Source organism: Oncorhynchus nerka, linkage group LG22 (assembly GCF_034236695.1).
Source record: "Oncorhynchus nerka isolate Pitt River linkage group LG22, Oner_Uvic_2.0, whole genome shotgun sequence".
In the NCBI taxonomy this organism is placed as follows: domain Eukaryota; kingdom Metazoa; phylum Chordata; class Actinopteri; order Salmoniformes; family Salmonidae; genus Oncorhynchus; species Oncorhynchus nerka.
The window spans coordinates 23,773,061-23,798,135 of record NC_088417.1 but is presented as its reverse complement, the minus strand read 5'-3'; the positions used below and the strand labels follow the sequence as shown (position 1 = coordinate 23,798,135).

Genomic DNA, 25,075 nt, shown 5'->3' with positions numbered 1-25,075 from the left:
TCAGTCAGTCTTAATGCCCCATCTGTCTAACTGTAGTCTCCTCTTCAGTCAGTCTTAATGCCCCATCTGTCTAACTGTAGTCTCCTCTTCAGTCAGTCTTAATGCCCCATCTGTCTAACTGTAGTCTACTCTTCAGTCAGTCTTAATGCCCCATCTGTCTAACTGTAGTCTTCTCTTCAGTCAGTCTTAATGCCCCATCTGTCTAACTGTAGTCTCCTCTCCAGTCAGTCTTAATGCCCCATCTGTCTAACTGTAGTCTTCTCTTCAGTCAGTCTTAATCCCCATCTAACTGTAGTCTTCTCTTCAGTCAGTCTTAATGCCCCATCTGTCTAACTGTAGTCTTCTCTTCAGTCAGTCTTAATTCCCCATCTGTCTAACTGTAGTCTTCTCTTCAGTCAGTCTTAATGCCCCATCTAACTGTAGTCTTCTCTTCAGTCAGTCTTAATGCCCCATCTGTCTAACTGTAGTCTCCTCTTCAGTCAGTCTTAATCCCCATCTAACTGTAGTCTCTTCAGTCAGTCTTAATGCCCCATCTAACTGTAGTCTTCTCTTCAGTCAGTCTTAATGCCCCATCTGTCTAACTGTAGTCTTCTCTTCAGTCAGTCTTAATGTCCCATCTGTATAACTGTAGTCTCCTCTTCAGTCAGTCTTAATGCCCCATCTGTCTAACTGTAGTCTCCTCTTCAGTCAGTCTTAATGCCCCATCTGTCTAACTGTAGTCTACTCTTCAGTCAGTCTTAATGCCCCATCTGTCTAACTGTAGTCTTCTCTTCAGTCAGTCTTAATGCCCCATCTGTCTAACTGTAGTCTCCTCTCCAGTCAGTCTTAATGCCCCATCTGTCTAACTGTAGTCTTCTCTTCAGTCAGTCTTAATCCCCATCTAACTGTAGTCTCCTCTTCAGTCAGTCTTAATGCCCCATCTGTCTAACTGTAGTCTTCTCTTTAGTCAGTCTTAATTCCCATCTAACTGTAGTCTCCTCTTCAGTCAGTCTTAATGCCCCATCTGTCTAACTGTAGTCTTCTCTTCAGTCAGTCTTAATCCCCATCTAACTGTAGTCTCCTCTTCAGTCAGTCTTAATGCCCCATCTGTCTAACTGTAGTCTTCTCTTCAGTCAGTCTTAATCCCCATCTAACTGTAGTCTCCTCTTCAGTCAGTCTTAATGCCCCATCTGTCTAACTGTAGTCTTCTCTTCAGTCAGTCTTAATCCCCATCTGTCTAACTGTAGTCTCCTCTTCAGTCAGTCTTAATCCCCATCTAACTGTAGTCTCCTCTTCAGTCAGTCTTAATGCCCCATCTAACTGTAGTCTTCTCTTCAGTCAGTCTTAATGCCCCATCTGTCTAACTGTAGTCTTCTCTTCAGTCAGTCTTAATGCCCCATCTGTCTAACTGTAGTCTCCTCTTCAGTCAGTCTTAATGCCCCATCTGTCTAACTGTAGTCTCCTCTTCAGTCAGTCTTAATGCCCCATCTGTCTAACTGTAGTCTACTCTTCAGTCAGTCTTAATGCCCCATCTGTCTAACTGTAGTCTTCTCTTCAGTCAGTCTTAATGCCCCATCTGTCTAACTGTAGTCTCCTCTCCAGTCAGTCTTAATGCCCCATCTAACTGTAGTCTTCTCGTCAGTCAGTCTTAATGCCCCATCTGTCTAACTGTAGTCTCCTCTTCAGTCAGTCTTAATCCCCATCTAACTGTAGTCTCTTCAGTCAGTCTTAATGCCCCATCTAACTGTAGTCTTCTCTTCAGTCAGTCTTAATGCCCCATCTGTATAACTGTAGTCTCCTCTTCAGTCAGTCTTAATGCCCCATCTGTCTAACTGTAGTCTCCTCTTCAGTCAGTCTTAATGCCCCATCTGTCTAACTGTAGTCTACTCTTCAGTCAGTCTTAATGCCCCATCTGTCTAACTGTAGTCTTCTCTTCAGTCAGTCTTAATGCCCCATCTGTCTAACTGTAGTCTCCTCTCCAGTCAGTCTTAATGCCCCATCTGTCTAACTGTAGTCTTCTCTTCAGTCAGTCTTAATCCCCATCTAACTGTAGTCTCCTCTTCAGTCAGTCTTAATGCCCCATCTGTCTAACTGTAGTCTTCTCTTTAGTCAGTCTTAATTCCCATCTAACTGTAGTCTCCTCTTCAGTCAGTCTTAATGCCCCATCTGTCTAACTGTAGTCTTCTCTTCAGTCAGTCTTAATCCCCATCTAACTGTAGTCTCCTCTTCAGTCAGTCTTAATGCCCCATCTGTCTAACTGTAGTCTTCTCTTCAGTCAGTCTTAATCCCCATCTAACTGTAGTCTCCTCTTCAGTCAGTCTTAATGCCCCATCTGTCTAACTGTAGTCTTCTCTTCAGTCAGTCTTAATCCCCATCTAACTGTAGTCTCCTCTTCAGTCAGTCTTAATCCCCATCTAACTGTAGTCTCCTCTTCAGTCAGTCTTAATGCCCCATCTAACTGTAGTCTTCTCTTCAGTCAGTCTTAATGTCCCATCTGTCTAACTGTAGTCTTCTCTTCAGTCAGTCTTAATCCCCATCTAACTGTAGTCTCCTCTTCAGTCAGTCTTAATGCCCCATCTGTCTAACTGTAGTCTTCTCTTCAGTCAGTCTTAATCCCCATCTAAGTGTAGTCTCCTCTTCAGTCAGTCTTAATCCCCATCTAACTGTAGTCTCCTCTTCAGTCAGTCTTAATGCCCCATCTAACTGTAGTCTTCTCTTCAGTCAGTCTTAATGCCCCATCTGTCTAACTGTAGTCTTCTCTTCAGTCAGTCTTAATGACCCATCTGTCTAACTGTAGTCTTCTCTTCAGTCAGTCTTAATGCCCCATCTGTCTAACTGTAGTCTTCTCTTCAGTCAGTCTTAATGTCCCATCTGTCTAACTGTAGTCTACTCTTCAGTCAGTCTTAATCCCCATCTGTCTAACTGTAGTCTCCTCTTCAATCAGTCTTAATGCCCCATCTGTCTAACTGTAGTCTTCTCTTCAGTCAGTCTTAATGCCCCATCTGTCTAACTGTAGTCTTCTCTTCAGTCAGTCTTAATGCCCCATCTAACTGTAGTCTTCTCTTCAGTCAATCTTAATGCCCCATCTAACTGTAGTCTTCTCTTCAGTCAGTCTTAATGCCCCATCTAACTGTAGTCTTCTCTTCAGTCAGTCTTAATGCCCCATCTAACTGTAGTCTTCTCTTCAGTCAGTCTTAATGCCCCATCTGTCTAACTGTAGTCTTCTCTTCAGTCAGTCTTAATCCCCATCTAACTGTAGTCTTCTCTTCAGTCAGTCTTAATGCCCCATCTGTCTAACTGTAGTCTTCTCTTCAGTCAGTCTTAATGCCCCATCTAACTGTAGTCTTCGCTTCAGTCAGTGTTAATGCCCCATCTGTCTAACTGTAGTCTTCTCTTCAGTCAGTCTTAATCCCCATCTAACTGTAGTCTCCTCTTCAGTCAGTCTTAATGCCCCATCTGTCTAACTGTAGTCTTCTCTTCAGTCAGTCTTAATCCCCATCTAACTGTAGTCTCCTCTTCAGTCAGTCTTAATGCCCCATCTGTCTAACTGTAGTCTCCTCTTCAGTCAGTCTTAATGCCCCATCTGTCTAACTGTAGTCTTCTCTTCAGTCAGTCTTAACCTCTAGCGACGAGCAATCCCGTATCCGGGAGCGTAATCATATCCCAGTGGTTCTTAACCTGGGTTCGATCGAACCCCAGGGGTTCGGTGAGTCAGTCTCAGGGGTTCGGCGAGTCAGTCTCAGGGGTTCGGCGGAGGTCAAGACACACATCTGACTCATATGATTCGTGATGACACGCCCCGCTTGGCCATCATTTGCTGTAGGTGATCACGCTACATCGCTTGGCCTATCTGTGCTGCAGGGAATTTGGTGCGCTCAGTAGTCGACTTGTGACTGTCATGATGGTACGTCTTGTGATTTCTTTCTTAATATTTTTATCCCTTCATACTTACTATGTCGAGGAAAAAAAGAAAGTGGTCGGACGTATATGTACAATATGGATTCACATGTATAACAGAACGTGATGGGAGTCAGCGTCCTAACTGCATGATTTGCAATGTCAAGTTGAGCAATTCTAGTCTAGCACTGGCAAAACTAAGAGAACACTTCCTTAAGCTGCATGGAGATACAACAACACAACGCTCGCTGAATTCAAGGTGAAGAGAGCCAGATTAGATGAAAAGGCTACTCTGCCTGTTCTCGGCTTTGTACCCATCAACAAACTGATCCTCACAGCATCGTACGAAGTTGCTTACCTGATCGCAAAGCAGGGCAAACCACACACCATTGGTGAAACACTCATAAAACCAGCTGTGTTGAAGATGGCGAATACCATGCTGGGAAAATAGGCTGAAGTTAAGTTATCCCAAATTCCTCTTTCAAATGACACCATCAGCGACAGAATAGAGGACATGAGCAAAGACATCTTGGCTCAAGTAGTTGCAGATCTGATTTCAAGCCCGGCAAAATTCAGCCTTCAACTCGACGAGACCACAGACGTTTCCAATCTAAGCCAGCTTGCTGTATTCGTGCGCTATGTGAAAGACGACGTGATAAAGGAAGATTTTTTATTTTGTAAGCCTCTTACAACAACAACTAAGGCAGCCGATGTGAAGAAACTTGTGGATGACTTCTTCAAAGACAACAATCTTTCGTGGGATATGGTTTCTGCAGTTTGTTTCGGACGGAGCTCCAGTCATGCTGGGAAGAAATTCTGGTTTTGGTGCGCTAGTGAAAGCCGATGCACCACACATCATTGTTACGCATTGTATTCTGCACAGGCATGCGTTGGCAACAAAAACCTTGCCTCCAAAACTGGCAGAAGTATTAAAAATTGTAGTGGAATGCATGAACAATGTGCGAACACCGCATCTTCAGTGAGCTGTGTAAAGAAATGGGCTCTGAATTCGAGGTACTTCTGTACCATTCTAACGTTCGGTGGTTATCCCGGGGACAGGCGCTGAATCGTGTTTTTGCCGTGCGTGTGGAATTAGCCCTGTTTTTGCAAGAGCACCAACATTGTCATGCAGTTCATTCTCATTTTAGCGTTCATGGCTGATATCTTCGCAGCTCTCAATCATCTCAATCAAAAGATGCAGGGCGGTGGAGTCAACATCATCAAAGCGGAGGAAAACCTGAAGGCTTTTCAAAAAAAGCTACCGTCATGGAAACGACGAACAGAGAACGATAACTTCGCAAACATTCCCCTGCTGGACGACTGTGTAAGTAAGATCGAAGATGTATCTGGAATCTGAGAAATTTCTGTACCCGTGGAACTGAAACAAGCAATTGCCACAGACTTTGATGAGCTTGCAAAGTCTCTCGACAGCCGTTCACGTTTAGTGTTGAGACAACAGATGTCAATGATGAATACCTCAATGAAATCATTGAAATTCAGCAGATCCAGGTTCAACAGCAACTCTTCAGAACAACAACGCTTTCAACGTTTTGGTGTCAACAAATGGTAACGTACCCTGTTATTGCTAAGAAAGCTCTAGAGATTTTCATACCGTTTGTTAAAACATATCTTTGCGAGCAATCCTTTTAGAGGATGCTGGAAATAAAAACGAAGAAAAGGAACAGACTTTGTTGCGAAAAGGACATAAGAGTGGCACTTGCCAAGGTGAAGCCGCGCATTTCTGAACTCTGTCTCTGAAAGGCAACAGCAGAAGTCACACTGATTTGCAGTAAATATTCATTATTATGTTTTTGTTTTTGTGTGAAAATCATGTTTTGATGATTTTGTTCTTTGAACACAGTGATGTTGATGCACGATTCATTTTGTGCACCAGTAAAATATATACCTATGTTTTGAATTTGAAAAAATCATATTTTATTTTTCCAATTTAAGAAGGGTTCGGTGAATGCGCATATGAAACTGGTGGGGTTCAGTACTTCCAACAAGGTTAAGAACCACTGTCATAGCCTCAAGCGCATTACCATAACGCAACATTTCCTATTCATGAAAATCGCAAATGAAATTAAATAAATATATTCAAACATAAGCTTAGCCTTTTGTTAACAACACTGTCATCTCAGATTTTCAAAATATGCGTTACAGCCAACACTAGACAAGCATTTGTGTAAGTTTAGCATGGCATAATGCTATGCTAGGCTGTGCTGGCAGCAGGCAACATTTTCACAAAAATAAGAAAAGCAACCAAATTAAATCATTTACGTTTGAAGAACTTCAGATGCTTTCACTCAGGAGACTCCCAGTTAGATAGCAAATGTTCCTTTTTTCCAAACGTCACGTCACGTTTGTTCAACCTGCTTGGCTGAGAAATCGACAGAAAAATACTTAAACTATAATGCATTAGCATAACGCAACTTTTTCTATTCATGAAAATCGCAAATGAAATTAAATAAATATATTGAAACACAAGCTTAGCCTTTTGTTAACAACACTGTCATCTCAGATTTTCTAAATATGCTTTTCAACCAAGCATAGCATTAAGCCTAGCATTCAGCAGGCAACATTTTCACAAAACAAGAAAAGCATTCAATTAAAATAATTTACCTTTGAAGAACTCTGGATGATTTCAATGACGAGACTCTCAGTTAGATAGCAAATGTTCATTTTTTCCAAAAATACTATTTGTGTTGGCGAAAAAGCTCTGTTTTGTTCATCACATTTGGCTAAGAAAAAGCCCGGAATATGCAGTCACTACAACGCTGAACTTTTTTCCAAATTAGCTCCATAATATCGACAGAAACATGGCAAACGTTGTTTAGAATCAATCCTCAAGGTGTTTTTCACATATCTATTCGATAATATATCAGTCGTGACAGTTGGTTTCTCATCAGAAGCTAACGGAAAAATACTGCAGCTGGAGATTACGCAATAATTGCAACGGAGGACACCAAGCGACCACCTGGTAGATGTAGTCTCTTATGGTCAATCTTCCAATGATATGCCTACAAATACGTCACAATGCTGTCGACACCTTGGGGAAGCGACAGAAAGCCTAAGATCATTCGTGGCCCATTCACAGCCATATAAGGAATCATTGGCATGAGGCGGTTTCAGAAAATGCGACACTTCCTGATTGGATTTTATCTGTGTTTCACCTGTAACATCAGTTCATCAGTGTTTTCTTTCCAAAGCTGTCAATTATATCCATAGTCGAGCATCTTTTCGTGACAAAATATCTTGTTTAAAACGGGAATATTTTTCATCCAAAAATTTAAATAGCGCCCCCTATATCCAAGAAGTTAATGCCCCACCTGTCTAACTGTAGTCTTCTCTTCAGTCAGTGTTAATTCCCTATACGTGCATGTCTACCCCAGCTCCTAAAACCACGTGTGAAATTCCTGTGGTTCCTGTGGTCCAGACCCATTCTGTTCTGCTGCATGACGATAGTATTTTTGCAGTTTGCTAAGTTATTTGCACCTTGTGTTCTGCCTGCCAGAGGAAGAAGTACAGATGCTCATTCTTTATCTCTTCTTAGTTAAGACTGGCAGCACAAAACCAAATCAATTGAATCAAGCAAATTGATTGTTATTTGATATTTCAAAATGTGTTATTAAAATTACGCTATAAAATAATATCTCTTATCTTTTTTGTCAACCTTTGATGTTGAAAGCAATAGCATGTGTTTGAGCAGTGCAAAGTGATATTTGTAAAAATACTGTACAGTATAATTGTAACTCTTTCCCTCCCTTCATCCCTTCATCCCACAATGGCATAGTAACCATTACCCCAGCATGCTCCCTCCTTTCTCCTTGATTTCCATGGCTGAAGGCTGTATGTGTGTACTTACCCCCTGTGGGGTTAAGAATCGTGTAGCACAGTGAGTAACCAGTCAAACATTGACACGTTAGAGGTTTATCTGGATCTCTTCCTGGGGGAAAACAGCAGGCTCCTTTGATGCTCTGGACAGAGGCTAGACACTGGCAGTTTACTGATGCTCTGGACAGAGGATAGACACTGGCTGTTTACACCCTCAAAGACCAGGAGAGAATAGAGAGAATGGGGGAGGGGGGTTGGGGAGAGAGAGAACAAAAGACATGAAGAAGACGAGGAGAGGGAAGAATAGAGGAAAAAGAGATCGGAGATCATAATAGACAGAGATGAGAGAAAGAAAGTGAGGTAGAGTGAGACAGAGAGATAAGAAAAGAGAGATACCTCCCATAGAGAAAGGCAGAGATCCATGGGGAGTCACTCTTTTGTTGGTGCTCACTGGGACAGGGCTGGTTATTAAAGATGCTTCATCCCATCCCTTCTTCTCTCATCCTCCCCCAACCCTTCATCCATCCCTCTTAGCCTTTATCTCATCCCTCACTCAGTGTAGATTCCTCTAGCCCTTATCAACCCTCCTTCGCCCCAGGCAGGCCTCATCTCCAAAGAGAGAAAGCCTTGGTAATCTGGACCACGGGCCAACTGCCAATTTAAACTGACCCTGAGTCTAGAGGCTGCTTTGCATCTGACTGGAACAGGGTTTTAGGCTAGAGAGTTAAGGAGCTACCTATCTAAAAAAAAACAGGGCTCAGCTGAAGTGGTCGGAGTGCTATTGTGAGATTTGGTTCTACTTTGGTTGCTACCATCTTCTATTTTTCTCTTCTCTTCTCTCCTTTCTTCTTGTAATTTTCCTCTCCCCCTGTCCTCTTCTCTCTCTCTCTCCTCAAACTCTCCCCCTCTTCACGTCTCTTCTCCTCTTTCCCGCTCTCCTCTCTTTTCTTCTCCTCTCCTCATTTACCTTCTTCTATAATGACACAGGGCGAGACCCAGATGCAGACACAGGAGGCAGATGGTTTGAGTCTCTGATATTTATTAAACAACAAGGGGCAGGCAAGAGGCAGGTCGAGGACAGGCAAAAGTTCAGTAACCAGGTCAAAGTTCCAAACGGTACAAGGAGGCAGGCAGGCTCAAGGTAAGGGCAGGCTGATTGGTCAGGCAGGCGGGCACAGAGTCAGGGCAGGCAAAATGTCAAAACCAGGAGGACTAGAAAAACAGAGGCAAGGAAAAAGCAGGAGCACGGAAAAACACGCTGGTTGACAAGACAAGACGAACTGGCAACAGACAAACAGAGAACACAGGAATAAATACCCTGGGAAAATGGGGAAAACGGGTGACACCTGGAGGTGGGTGGAGACAATCACAAAGACAGGTGAAACACATCAGGGCGTGACATCTTCTGCTTTGTCCCTCAGCTCCACTACCCTTTACCCCCTCCTCTCGTTTTAATTTCCCCTCTCCTCTCTTTAAAAGATACAATTATTTTCATTGCGGTGAGATTTGCATCCTTGGCGTCCTTGGCATGGCTTATATTCTTTCTGTGTTAGGTTTCATTATGAAGGAAGTCTCCCCTGCTGGTGCCTCTCAGCTCATATTAAGAGCATTAAAGATGGATCAAGTTGATTTGTGATGGGAATATTGTTTATGAAACCGCAATACGGGAACTACAGATGAAAATGTACTATCTAGCTAAATCTGGTGCAATGGCATGTTGTACATGGTCCCTAACAAATAAACGAGTAAATAATGCATTCCTAGAAAGAATGCACTACCAGAATACTCACAGGTTTAGTTGATTTTACTTAAAGTAGTCTGCTGTGGGAAATGACCTACAAAACTACACTCTCGTGTCTTGTGTGTCTTGATGAAGCTCAGTGCTGAGAGCTATGCCGTGCATGATTTCTTTCTTTTTTACAAGAAGAGACGAGGTAGAATTACCATTTGATGTTTAATCAATGCTCAGACGTAATCCTTTATGAACCGAGGAAATATATTTATGAGCATGTCAAAACAGCCAAGGTCATCCTTCAATGTATGAAGGAAAAATAAACCAGCACTCTAGAATTTTTTTCTGGCATTATTGATTGAAATCTCTCTAATTTTCCCTCAAACTAACCCTCATCACTTAAAATGAAACCTGGAGCCTCTTGGCACTGTTGTGTTGTTTGGAGTTTCAGAGAGCGGTGGCAGTTGATGTGCTGCTAGCCAGCTAACTGCCTTCTGTCTGTCCTGTGGTACTGCAGATATAGAGTTCACCAGGAGATCGATACTGGCTGAGGCCTGCTATCATAATCTCACTGGCCTCTGTTACCTCAGCAAAATGCTCTTCTTCCCTCCCTCCTTCTCTCCCCCTCTCTCTTCCTACTCCCTGACTGTAATGAACAATAAAGTCAAGGTTTTAGAAAAGCACAAGGGAGAGAAGAAGTGAAGTCCTCTGCTCTGAGAAGAAGGGATAACATTGGAGATGAAGAGAGAGAAGAGAGAGAGAGAGAGAGAGAGAGAGAAAGCGAGAGAGAAAGAGAGAGAGCGAGAGAGAAAGAGAGAGAGCGAGAGCGAGAGAACTCTTTTGCAATTTCTGTGTGTCTTTGATTGCATTCCCCATGGATTATCTCTTCAATTGGTGCTATGAACAGGAAGGGTACAGACGACTCAGGCGAGAGATAGTACTTTGTCTGATGAACTGTTTTCGTGTTGTAAACACTCTCAGAATACAAAGCAAAACAATGATTTGAAGTGAAAAGTTTCTGAGAAGTTTCTGATTGCCATCAGATGGAGTGTTTTTACAACACAAACACACACTCAGAATCTGGTTTATATAGAATCTGGCAGCAGGTAAAGTAGGCCTACTCTGCAATGACTAGCATGTCTAGTGTGAACAGCCCCTATGTCAATACACCACCCCTTACCCCCTTCTACCCCCTACCCCCTCACTGTCCTACACTCACCCCTTGCCAACCCCAGTCAGCAGAGTCAGCCTTGGCACCCTGTACAGTAGCTGCTGTGGGTTGGACGTAGCACTTCCTTGATGAATTACCTGCTCTCTGTCTGCATTGTGTTCACATCCCATTGTGTTGCTCACGGTGATGGATGATCACCTGGGTTCTAGACCTCAGTGTTCCTTCCTTCCTGTCCTGTTTCTCTCTCTCTTTCTCTTCTCTCTCCCTCTGTTCTATCGTTAATATAATGGCCTTATGAGAGACATGAGAGACTTTAAATCCTTCATTAGTAGGCTATTTCCTCTGACACAGAAAATGTAAACTGGAACACAGAGGCAGTCTAGTTTTTCAGAGTGTTGTGGATCGAAGCATTAGGCAATTATTGCTGGACTAGTTCTGTAGCAGCAGTAGCATTGTTCACATTCAATGTGGAGTGCAGTATGTGAAATAAATAGCACATATGCCATGAAACATTATTTTTTGCTATAATGAAGACATCTAATGCAAGATGCAAAATAAGTTCCCAGTGTGTTGTATTTCAGCAGCTTCTCTCTTCCCATCACACTTTCTGTCTGAGAGACAATTACCCCTGCTTAGCAAGCACTAACGGAACACCTCTGTTAGCTTCAATAGCACAGCTTCTTTAAATTGGCCAAGTCGGGATAACTCCTCCATTTAAATGCATGGAATAATACAGAGGACTGAGTCAGTGGAATGGGGGCACAGAATAGAGATACACAGCACACTCAATAATAACTTGGACTGGTCCATTAAAGTGGCTGAGAGGGGTGATGGGGTTCGGAAACTAATGGTTTGACCCTGGATGATGGTCAATGTTCACACTGATAGTGACTAATTGACTGGCTGCCCTGTGTATACTGAACACCTTCATATTTGATGTCATACATTATGGTGAGACGACAGTCTCTGTGGAGTTAGCATGTTTATCAGTCAATTAAGACATACCCTATTAAGATTTTAAATACCCTACCTGCATGTTGACTGACAGCTCTGCTCTGATGACTGTAACTATCTGGGATTGTTGTGAAACAGACACATATTTTAATATGACTTCAGGGCCAATTTCTTGTCAGAACCTTTCATCGGCTTACATCAGCCAGACATCAGTCAGAATTCTAAATGTCGCGACAACAAAAAAACGGTCAAAAGACATTTCGAACAGATACAGATGTCTCTGCTCTCTGTCTCTCCTCATAATGTCCTAGTCTTACGAAGGAGTCCCAAGACAGTATCTACTCTAGACATAACGTGTGGCTCTCTTTATGCAAAATAGATGCTATCATGTCTGGGTGTCTGGGGAGAAGAACACTTCTCTGTTTTTCTCTCTGTCTTTCCATTCCGCTTCCTTGCTCTCCCTTTTCTCTCTCTGCCTAAGTCCCTGTCCTATGCTATGTTATGTCCCCCCAATCTCTCTCTCTCTCTCTCTCTCTCTCTCTCTCTCTCTCTCTCTCTCTCTCTCTCTCTCTCTCTCACCCGATCTCTTTTTCTGCCACCCTTCTGTTTCTCTCTCCCTCTGTCTGTCCTCTGACCACGCTCTCTCTGTCTCTCCCTAACACCCACCTTAGGGTAACAATGGGCCTCTTAGTAGTAAAGACACACACATGGTCTCTGCACAAAGGCTCATCTCTTGGTTATCAAACAGTACTGAGGACAGTGTAGTGAAGAGAGAGGGTGGGCAGAGAGAACATGCATATCTCCAGATTCAAATCACTTTAAGTCCCAAACACTGAATGCCTGCATGTGATTATGCCCTACAGCTGCTTTCAGACCAGTAGATACTTCTGAAAAGCAGCTTTTCTTTCTAACTAAAAAGGGCTGTGTATCAGAGACCTAAAGTTGAGAGCTGATAATTAGAATAAATGTCAGCACACTAGAGATTCAATTTCACTTTAAGAGAGCTATTTCGTCTGCAGAGTACGGTGAGGCTAAATAATAGGGTTGTAATGGGTGTTTAATGTTTTAAGATTTTGGTTCTGGACTTTGCATCGATGCACGGCTAGGTATTCTCGCCCATTTGATGTCTTGGCACTGAGGTACTGGGGTGTGGGAGGTGGTAAATGATGCCAATATATTACTGGTTTTAGGAAAGATGGATAATATTCACTTCATATTTTATTATAGTAGCCGTTTTTGAAAGTGGAATAAGTATGAGTTTTGAATCTCTTCTGAATTGTTCTATTTATATTTGATTATTATAATAAATTTGAATGAGTAATGATTTGTTTTATTGAATCCGTTAGTGCCCACAAAGCTCTTTCGTAATATTATTGATAATGTTACTTCATCATTACTATCTAATACCATATCACAGACGGACCAGCGAAGGTTTGTGTTTGAGTTAGACCAAACCTTTTGGTATTTTCCCTGTAATTTCTGAGTGCACATACTGTACACACATAGCCTACTCATAGGGACAGCCAGTGCTGTGCAAGCTGGGTTGGCATGCTGAGCTGCTAGTGCTTATGTGTGGTTTGTGTCAGAGGAGCACTGTCCCTAAAATAGCTAGCTTTGGCCTGGAATGTCATCTGGCATCCTGACAGATACAGCTGAGTGGTGGCCACGCACACACACAATCCACCACCTTCTGCTTCCCTCCACTTTATGCTGGGCTTTCTCCTTCTCATCCCCCCTTCTCCCGCCTCCTGTTCCCACGTGAACCTGCCAGGTGTGTGGGTAATAATAATAATTATTATTATTAGGGGGGTGCTTATATTTTGTCCTGTTACACACAAGTGTGTTTTTTTGCACATCCCAACTCTCCCTGAGACCGCAACAGATTTTTTCACCTTGCCGGCCCCGGTTTCAAACCAGGAACCTTTGAGTTAATGGCCCAATGCGCTAACCTCTAGGCTACCTGTGCGCGTGTGTGTTTTTGTGTGTGTTTGTTTGTGTGTGCGTGCAATATCTCTACTTCCTGTTACTTCTTTTAGGCCATTGGGACGGTGGAGTTAAGGCTTTCTCATAAAAACCACGGAGGAGAATTTCAGTGCACTGTTCCTGTCTGAGGAGGAAATTAAAGAAAGTTTCTGTTGAGGGGTTTCAACTTGACCTCTCTTTCTGTCTGCACGATATACAGCTGATATACAACTTTCAATTCTGAATCAGATGGAAACATTAAAATAATGCGTTTGGTATAGTTTAACAGGTTCTTAATGTAAAAGGTGGTTTCAACTCATTAGGCTACCTTCCCCTCATTTCGTCCTTATACAAAGTTGAAATATAGAGTATATTTAAGATGAAAACCCAATTTATTTTATGTCCTAAAAAAAAAAAGTTCCCATACAGTATAAAGTTCCCTCAAGTAGTTTACCATATTGTAAAAATAGAAACTGCTCTCCATGATTTACCTGGCTAAATGAATGATTGGGGAAGGTGGTCTAGAGTTACAGTGAAACATACAATTACAATGGGACTGATAGCTAGCAAGTGGTCCATAAACTTCCGGAGTGGTACATTAAGTTACAGCGGTACAGTAATTATTACAGAAACTTTCCATTCACTCCCTAATCTCTGGAGGGGCGGTAATGGCTGTTCTCCTCCTCCGTCCATCCATCGTTTCACTGGCTTGACGCCAGCAGTCATTTCATTCCATTACTACAGAACCTTTATCAATGAAACCCCCTGGAGGACCAGAAGTGAAATTACAGTTGAGGAATCAGAGTGTATTGAATTCTCATCCTTAGAGGACAGGCTTAGGTTTTATCTCCTAATTCCTCTCTGCTAGTAAAAACGTGAAAAGCATCTCAACATTTCCTCCCATGTAAATCACATTGACATTCAGTTCTGTGCTCGCTCTCTCATGTCTAAGTATCCCTCATTTTCTCCCCTGGTGTAAATCACATTGTCATCCGTCTCTGTGCTCGCTCCCTCGTGTCTGGAATGAGCCCTGGTGGGTGGGCTCGTTAATTGAATTCAGTGTTCGTATTTAACGTGCACTGGTACACCGATAGGATGCGGTCTGCTGTGTAGGATGTATTCATTCAGCCTCTGTGTGGGTCGATGAACCACAGCCATATAAATGAATGGGAAAGGGAAAGAGGTTGGTTGTAGTGGCCGATACTATACCACCTGGTCAAACCAACTCAAGACTGGAGGAAACAGTTCTGGAGGAAACAGTTCATATTTTTTTGCCCAATGTTTAATGTTCTCTTCATTTAATGCCTATGTGTTTCCATTGTGCCATGCTGTTTCAGTGTCTGTTTCTAATGCAGTTTAGCACCAGTATCTTGTGTTTCTAATGTTATTTTTGTGTTGACAGGAGGCGGAGTGGCACTGTGATGAGTTCACTAAAGGAGCCTGCTTCAGTCGGGGGAAGTCAGAGGTGAGGCCGTTAACACACTCATCCCAACATGAAACAAACCCACTCATAACTCAGACTTAACTTAGACTTCACTCAAACTGGAGAAAATGGACAACAATGTGTGATTCATGTCTGAAGTAGGTGGATTTATGTCTGAATTTAGTGGGTTTAGTACACACCTTTCATTTAAACTGACTATACACAGACACTGTTTTCCTTTCTTCTGTTTGTGTGTGTGTGTGTATGTGTGTGTGTGTGTGTGTTTGTGAGTGAGTGAGAACAGTGTATTTAAATATCACTCCACAATAATATAAAATACAGATTTCTTAAACTAACATTCACACGGCTCAGACATTCACACGGCTCAGACATTCACACGGCTCAGACATTCACACGGCTCAGACATTCACACGGCTCAGACATTCACGCTGCTCAGACATTCACATGGCTCAGACATCCACACGGCTCAGACATCCACATGGCTCAGACATTCACACGGCTCAGACATTAACATTCACACGGCTCAGACATTCACACGGCTCAGACATTAACATTCACACGGCTCAGACATTAACATGCACACGGCTCAGACATTAACATTCACACGGCTCAGACATTCACACGGCTCAGACATCCACACGGCTCAGACATTCACGCTGCTCAGACATTCACGCTGCTCAGACATTCACGCGGCTCAGACATTTACGCGGCTCAGACATTAACATTCACGCTGCTCAGACATTCACGCTGCTCAGACATTAACATTCACACGGCTCAGACATTCACACGGCTCAGACATTTACGCGGCTCAGACATTCACACGGCTCAGACATTAACATTCACACGGCTCAGACATTAACATTCACACGGCTCAGACATTAACATTCACACGGCTCAGACATTAACATTCACACGGCTCAGACATTCACACGGCTCAGACATTCACACGGCTCAGACATTCACACGGCTCAGACATCCACACGGCTCAGACATTCCACACGGCTCAGACATTCATTCACGGCTCAGACATTAACATTCACACATTAACATTCAGACATTAACATTCACACGGCTCAGACATTCACACGGCTCAGACATTCACACGGCTCAGACATTCACACGGCTCAGACATTAACATTCACACGGCTCAGACATCCACACGGCTCAGACATTCACACGGCTCAGACATTAACATTCACACGGCTCAGACATTAACATTCACACGGCTCAGACATTCACACGACTCAGACATTAACATTCACACGGCTCAGACATCCACACGGCTCAGACATTAACTCAGACATTAACATTCACACGGCTCAGACATTAACATTCACACGGCTCAGACATTCACACGGCTCAGACATTAACATTCACACGGCTCAGACATTAACATTCACACGGCTCAGACATTCACACGGCTCAGACATTCACACGGCTCAGACATTAACATTCACACGGCTCAGACATTCACACGGCTCAGACATTCACACGGCTCAGACATTCACACGGCTCAGACATTCACACGGCTCAGACATTCACACGGCTCAGACATTCACACGGCTCAGACATTCACACGGCTCAGACATTCACATGGCTCAGACATTCACGCTGCTCAGAGATTCACATGGCTCAGACATTCACATGGCTCAGACATCCACACGGCTCAGACATCCACATGGCTCAGACATTCACACGGCTCAGACATTAACATTCACACGGCTCAGACATTCACACGGCTCAGACATTCACACGGCTCAGACATTAACATTCACACGGCTCAGACATTAACATGCACACGGCTCAGACATTAACATTCACACGGCTCAGACATTCACACGGCTCAGACATCCACACGGCTCAGACATTCACGCTGCTCAGACATTCACGCTGCTCAGACATTCACGCGGCTCAGACATTTACGCGGCTCAGACATTAACATTCACGCTGCTCAGACATTCACGCTGCTCAGACATTCACGCGGCTCAGACATTTACGCGGCTCAGACATTAACATTTACACGGCTTAGACATTAACATTCACACGGCTCAGACATTCACACGGCTCAGACATTCACACGGCTCAGACATTAACATTCACACGGCTCAGACATCCACACGGCTCAGACATTAACATTCACACGGTTCAGACATCCACACGGCTCAGACATTCACACGGCTCAGACATTCACACAGCTCAGACATTTACGTGGCTCAGACATTCACATTCACACGGCTCAGACATTAACATTCACACGGCTCAGACATTAACATTCAAATGGCTCAGACATTAACATTCACACGGCTCAGACATTAACATTCACACGGCTCAGACATTAACATTCACACGGCTCAGACATTAACATTCACACGGTTCAGACATTCACACGGCTCAGACATTAACATTCACACGGCTCAGACATCCACACGGCTCAGACAATAACATTCACACGGCTCAGACATTAACATTCACATGGCTCAGACATTAACATTCATACGGCTCAGACATTAACATTCACACGGCTCAGACATTAACATTCACACGGCTCAGACATTCACACGGCTCAGACATTAACATTCACACGGCTCAGACATCCACACGGCTCAGACATTAACATTCACACGGCTCAGACATTAACATTCACACGGCTCAGACATTAACATTCACACGGCTCAGACATTCACACGGCTCAGACATTCACACGGCTCAGACATTAACATTCACACGGCTCAGACATTAACATTCACACGGCTCAGACATTCACACGGCTCAGACATTCACACGGCTCAGACATTTACGCGGCTCAGACATTCACACGGCTCAGACATTAACATTCACACGGCTCAGACATTAACATTCACACGGCTCAGACATTAACATTCACACGGCTCAGACATTAACATTCACACGGCTCAGACATTCACACGGCTCAGACATTCACACGGCTCAGACATTCACACGGCTCAGACATTAACATTCACACGGCTCAGACATTCACACGGCTCAGACATTCACACGGCTCAGACATTAACATTCACACGGCTCAGACATTCACACGGCTCAGACATTCACACGGCTCAGATATTCACATGGCTCAGACATTCACATGGCTCAGACATTCACACGGCTCAGACATTAACATTCACACGGCTCAGACATTCACACGGCTCAGACATTCACATGGCTCAGACATTCACATGGCTCAGACATTCACATTCACACGGCTCAGACATTCACATGGCTCAGACATTCACACGGCTCAGACATTAACATTCACACGGCTCAGACATTCACACGGCTCAGACATTCACATGGCTCAGACATTCACATGGCTCAGACATTCACATGGCTCAGACATTCACATGGCTCAGACATTCACGCTGCTCAGACATTCACATGGCTCAGACATTCACATGGCTCAGACATTCACACGGCTCAGACATTCACACGGCTCAGACATTCACACGGCTCAGACATTAACATTTACACGGCTCAGACATTAACATTCACACGGTTCAGACATTAACATTCACACGGCTCAGACATTAACATTCACACGGCTCAGACATTCACACGGCTCAGACATCCACATGGCTCAGACATTCACGCTGCTCAGACATTCACGCGGCTCAGACATTTACGCGGCTCAGACATTAACATTCACGCTGCTCAGACATTCACGCTGCTCAGACATTCACGCTGCTCAGACATTCACGCGGCTCAGACATTAACATTCACACGGCTCAGACATTCACACGGCTCAGACATTAACACGGCTCAGACATTAACATTCACACGGCTCAGACATTAACATTCACACGGCTCAGACATTCACACGGCTCAGACATTCACACGGCTCAGACATTCACGCTGCTCAGACATTCACGCGGCTCAGACATTTACGCGGCTCAGACATTAACATTCACACGGCTCAGACATTAACATTCACACGGCTCAGACATTCACACGGCTCAGACATTCACACGGCTCAGACATTCACACGGCTCAGACATTCACGCGGCTCAGACATTAACATTCACACAGCTCAGACATTCACACGGCTCAGACATTAACATTCACACGGCTCAGACATTAACATTCACACGGCTCAGACATCCACACGGCTCAGACATCCACACGGCTCAGACATTCACACGGCTCAGACATTCACACGGCTCAGACATTTACGCGGCTCAGACATTCACATTCACACGGCTCAGACATTAACATTCACACGGCTCAGACATTAACATTCACACGGCTCAGACATTAACATTCACACGGCTCAGACATCCACACGGCTCAGACATTAACATTCACACGGCTCAGACATTCACACGGCTCAGACATTTACGCGGCTCAGACATTCACACGGCTCAGACATTAACATTCACACGGCTCAGACATTAACATTCACACGGCTCAGACATTAACATTCACACGGCTCAGACATTAACATTCACACGGCTCAGACATTCACACGGCTCAGACATTCACACGGCTCAGACATTCACACGGCTCAGACATTAACATTCACACGGCTCAGACATCCACACGGCTCAGACATTAACATTCACACGGCTCAGACATTAACATTCACACGGCTCAGACATTAACATTCACACGGCTCAGACATTAACATTCACACGGCTCAGACATTAACATTCACACGGCTCAGACATTAACATTCACACGGCTCAGACATTCACACGGCTCAGACATTCACACGGCTCAGACATTAACATTCACACGGCTCAGACATTAACATTCACACGGCTCAGACATTAACATTCACACGGCTCAGACATTCACACGGCTCAGACATTTTTCTTTATAACATTTCCCATAGTTTATACAGCATTAGACATGCACTCCTAATGCAGTATAAGTATAGTTCTAGACACACATAAAGACTATAAAAAGATATACCAAAAGTCATAATGCATTATAAGTATCATCATAATCACTTAGAATATACTGCAACATAGTGCTTCATAATTGCTGATCACTTCTTCCTCAAGGGTCATGCAGCATTATTGACTAATAATGAAGTGATCAGCAATTATGAAGCACTATGTTGCAGTGTATTCTAAGTGATTATGATGATACTTATAATGCATTATGACTATTGGTATATGGAATTATGAGTCTTTATGCATGTCTATAACTATACTTATACTGCATTAGGAGTGCATGTGGCGGCAGGGTAGCCTAGTGGTTAGAGTATTGGACTAGTAACTGAAAGGTTGCAAGTTCAAATCCCCGAGTTGACAAGGTACAAATCTGTCGTTCTGCCCCTGAACAGGCAGTTAACCCACTGTTCCTAGGCCGTCATTGAAAATAAGAATTTGTTCTTAACTGACTTGCCTAGTTAAATAAAGGTTAAAAAAATCATTTAAAAAATGTCTACTGCTGTATAAATGCATTGTCCGTGTGGACTTCATAGAAAGTATTACCCAGGTGTGTTAATCACTTGGTACCACTTTAGTTCATTGCTCTCTAAAAGTGATGATTCAAAAGCATTACGGTAATTCCTAGAATACACTATGTCTGTGTCAGTGAGCGCTGTGTGTGTGTGTATACATGCGCACGCATGCACACACACACACAACTATGAGGAGTTCAGTAAAGGAGCCTGCTTCAGTCAGGGCAAATCAGAGGTGAGGCCGTTAACACACTCATCCCAACATGAAACAAACCCACTCATAACTCAGACTTAACTTAGACTTCACTCAAACTGGAGAAAATGGACAACAATGTGTGATTCATGTCTGAAGTAGTATTTAGTGGGTTTAGTACACACCTTTTCATTTAAACTGACTATACACAGACACTGTTTTCCTTTCTTCTGTGTGTGTGTGTGTGTGTGTGTGTGTGTGTGTGTGTGTGTGTGTGTGTGTGTGTGTGTGTGTGTGTGTGTGTGTGTGTGTGTGTGTGGTTTTCCTGCATACCCTCCTCCAAATAACATGCTTTATGACTGAATGTGACCGGGGGCTGAACTTCAGGGTCCTCGTGGGTATTTCAGTTGTTTGGTTGGAGTCTGAGAGATTTGACTGTGTGTTTATCCCTCTGTGAAAGGTTGTTAGAGGCCTATAACACACACACACACACACACACCGCCTCATGGGCCTATGCTCTTTTCAGATTAGAGATATTTTTCTTTAGACCGAGAGAGAAAGATGTTCCTGGGAAAGTCTTTATAATCAGAGCCAGAGAGATGTACATGTGAAAGTCTTTATAATCAGAGCCAGAGAGATGCACCTGTGAAAGTCTGTAATCAGACAGAGAGAGAGATGTACCTGGGAAAGTCTTTATAATCAGAGCCAGAGAGATGCACCTGTGAAAGTCTATAATCAGACAGAGAGAGATGTACCTGGGAAAGTCTTTATAATCAGAGCCAGAGAGATGCACCTGTGAAAGTCTATATAATCAGAGCCAGAGAGATGCACCTGTGAAAGTCTATAATCAGACAGAGAGAAAGATGTACCTGGGAAAGTCTTTATAATCAGAGCCAGAGAGATGCACCTGTGAAAGTCTTTATAATCAGAGCCAGAGAGATGCACCTGTGAAAGTCTTTATAATCAGAGCCAGAGAGATGTACCTGGGAAAGTCTTTATAATCAGAGCCAGAGAGATGCACCTGTGAAAGTCTTTATAATCAGAGCCAGAGAGATGCACCTGTGAAAGTCTTTATAATCAGAGCCAGAGAGATGTACCTGGGAAAGTCTTTATAATCAGAGCCAGAGAGATGCACCTGTGAAAGTCTTTATAATCAGAGCCAGAGAGATGCACCTGTGAAAGTCTTTATAATCAGAGCCAGAGAGATGCACCTGTGAAAGTCTATAATCAGACAGAGAGAGATGATGTACCTGTGAAAGTCTATAATCAGACATAATAGGTGTGCAGGGATTGGCCAGTGTATGATTGTCATTCTGAATTACAGACTAAGCTACCTTAGTCCTAAGGAATAGTTTTTCTTGTTGTTGCTTCTGAAGATACACTCCAGTAATGTACAGTAATATTTCGCACAATGTTTCCCTTGGCAAATAATGCAGACAGACAATGCAAAAATAAGCAGGAAGCGCACAGGACAATTTTGATTTGAAGCACACGAGACAATGACACAAAGAACAGCATTGAAGACATCATTCTCTGCATATTTATTTATTTATTTCTCTATTTATCTTTCTCTTTCTCTCTCTCGCTCTGTCTTTCACTCTCTCACACTCACATTCTCTCTCTTTGTCTCTCACACTCTGTCTCTCTCGCTCTCTCACTCTCTCGCCCTCTCACTCCCTCTTCATCTCTCCCTTTTACTTGGCAGAGTTGTTTTTTTTTATTACTTAGTCCGCCGCACAGCAATATACCGTAACTTAAGTTATTTCACAGATACGGTGTCTCCGCCTTGAGTGAATTTACAAGTGATTGTGCTCTTTAAAGCCGGTGTCTGCCTCTCTGAACCGCCTTTGATTTATTTCCACCAGGAGAAGAAAAGGGACTTAAATTGACTTGACGGGAGTCGATCGGCAGCTCTGTCTGGTTTGTCATTCGAGAGCCGTGCATAACAGTCTCCGTGTTACTATAAGGAGCCTGAACGTTTGTCAGGAGGTTTTCAACACTGTGACACAAGACACACATTAAAATCAGCTTTTTATTTGCTGGGGGAACAACCTCCGTGCTGAGTTGAGTTATATACACACAGGCAGCCACACTACAAAAGGCAGACACACACACACACAGCGAGACACACAAACACACAGCGAGAGAGACACACACATATACAATGTGCTTAGTACAGGAAAATGAATCGATTTATGAGTTAACCTCCATCTTGATAGGGGGAAATAAAATATACCCGACTTCTACCCCTCCCACAGACACACATATACTGCTCCCACTAACCCTTCAGCGGTCCCTTGTAACACTCCTAAATCAGGCACCACTGATAGAGAGAGAGGTGGAGGAGAGAGCGAGCGTGAAAGCGAGAGAAAGGAGAAAGAGAAAGGGAGATAGAAGAGCGAGAAAGAGAGGGAAAAAAGAGTCAGAGAGGGGCATCTCTCGTACACCAGACAGTCCGATTTACTGGCCCTAAATCTGAACGAGGGCCCTCAGGAACCACAAGACTTACCAATCAAGTGGTTTATTTTAAGACTCCAGTCAGACAATGCAAAAACACACATCCACCATGTTCTGACAAGACTTCTCACTGCTAGCATCGTGTTAGTGTTGTGTGTTTTTAACAAAGTCCAATGACAGACTGAGCAGTGTGAATAGTGTTGGGGGAAACAGAGGTCGTGTTGTTACACTGTTTCAATCAATCACATTTTATTCATTTTTTATTTGTATAGCACTTTTCAACCCGGGCTTTAAGCTAACCCCCAAAGGATTAGCCAAGGCAACAGAGGCAAAGAAAAACTCCCAATACAGATGTAGGATCTTAATTTGATCACCCTGTTGCAGGAGAACTTTCCTGCAGTGCAGGACATTTAAAACATGAGGTTTAAAAAGGCTTGTGAAGTTTGTAAATTCCACTTTGACATTTTTGACTTGATTTTCCCTTGTATCAACACCTACATTTCCTGTTGCTGCAGGATCATTTTACTACTGTAGCAAACTGGCTTTAATTAAGATATTACATCTGTAGGTACTCTAGGGCTGCAGCTTCATTATTCAGAGTTAGTGCAATGTTTGGATGTGACTGGCTAGTATTTACACATATACTTTCTTATCTTGCATATGTGATTATTTGTATTATATGTAATCTTTGTGTTTTTTTATCTTCTACCTTTTTTGAGCTCTCGTTGAAGAGAAATTCCAATGTATGTACTTACAAATGGCAAATACTTGAAACTTGGTTAAGGTGTTTATTCCTGTGTTTGTGTCATTCTATTAGTGCTAATGTCAGCTGTGCTGTTCTGTCCTCTCCACAGGAGGAGTGTCAGAATTACATCAGAGTGCTGCTGGTGAATGGAGATAGACTGTTCACCTGTGGAACCAATGCTTTCACACCCATCTGCACCAACCGCACTGTAAGAATCTATTCATGTCTCTCCTCTCCTCTCCTCTTTACTTGCTTATCTCTAACTATCTTCTCTTTTCCTCTCTTCTACTACTCTATGCTCCTCTACTTCTAGTTCTACTCCACCTACTGTATATAAACCTGCAGTCTAATCCGAGGGAAGTGTGTGGGCTGTTGGTTATATTATATGGTGTGTAGGTGGAGGGAAGGACAATGTTTTTATTTTATTTTTAATTTTGTTAGCAACAAAGGTCACCGTCTCATAACCACTACTCCGACAGAAATAAATATAGTATAAATGTCAATACATTATTACGATGGTATTTCATCAGCCCTGTTACAGGAGAACACATATTTACTCTGAGTGGGTCTGCTAATATGAAAGATAAGTGCTGCATAGCTATAGAGAGTGGGAGAGCGAGAGAGACAAAAAATTGAGTGTAACAGAGAGGGAGAGAGAGGGGGGATCGGGAGAGAGGGAAAGAGAGAAGAATCCAGTGTGACAAAGGGAAGGAGAGAGTGGGGGGGGATCAGGCGAGAGGTAGAAAGAAAGAGATCGAGAGCGACAGAGAGGTAGAGAAAGGGAGAGAGGAAGAGAGAGAGGCATCGTGAGGGAGAGAGGTGGAGGGAGAGGATAGATTGCGAAGGAGGTAGAGAGAGATCACGAGGGAAGGAGAGAGAGATCACGAGGGAAGGAGAGAGAGATCGCGAGGGAGGGAGAGAGATCGAGAGGGAAGGAGAGAGAGATCGCGGGGGAGGGAGAGAGTGATTGAGTGCGACAGAGAGGGAAAGGGAGAGAGTGGGGTCAAGTGTGACAGAGAGGGAGAGAGAAAGATCGTGAGGGAGGGAGGTATTGGGTGCGACGGGGGGGTTGTGTGCGACAGAGAAGGAGATTGAGAGGGAGGGAGAGGGAGAGAGAGAGGGATCGAGAGTGACAAAGAGGGAGGGAAAGAGAGAGAGAAAGATTCCAAGGGAGGGAGAGAGAGAGAGCGAGAGAGAGGAGAAGGAAATAAATATGCATTTAGTTATCATAATGTGTGTACATAACCACAGATTAATATCCCGTTAATGACCCATTCACTGT

The 25,075-nt window shown here is 43.5% G+C and overlaps 1 protein-coding gene across 2 annotated transcripts in view; it reads left to right on the top strand.

Annotated features, from left to right (window-relative positions):
- sema5a (sema domain, seven thrombospondin repeats (type 1 and type 1-like), transmembrane domain (TM) and short cytoplasmic domain, (semaphorin) 5A) overlaps positions 1 to 25,075 on the top strand; it is a 209,006-nt gene that overhangs the window by 78,355 nt on the left and 105,576 nt on the right. For both annotated transcript variants that reach the window (XM_029626548.2, XM_029626547.2), the window contains 2 exons: positions 14,932 to 14,994; positions 23,903 to 24,001. In XM_029626548.2, coding sequence (XP_029482408.1) covers positions 14,932 to 14,994; positions 23,903 to 24,001 — 162 coding nt within the window. The remainder of the gene's footprint in view (positions 1 to 14,931; positions 14,995 to 23,902; positions 24,002 to 25,075) is intronic.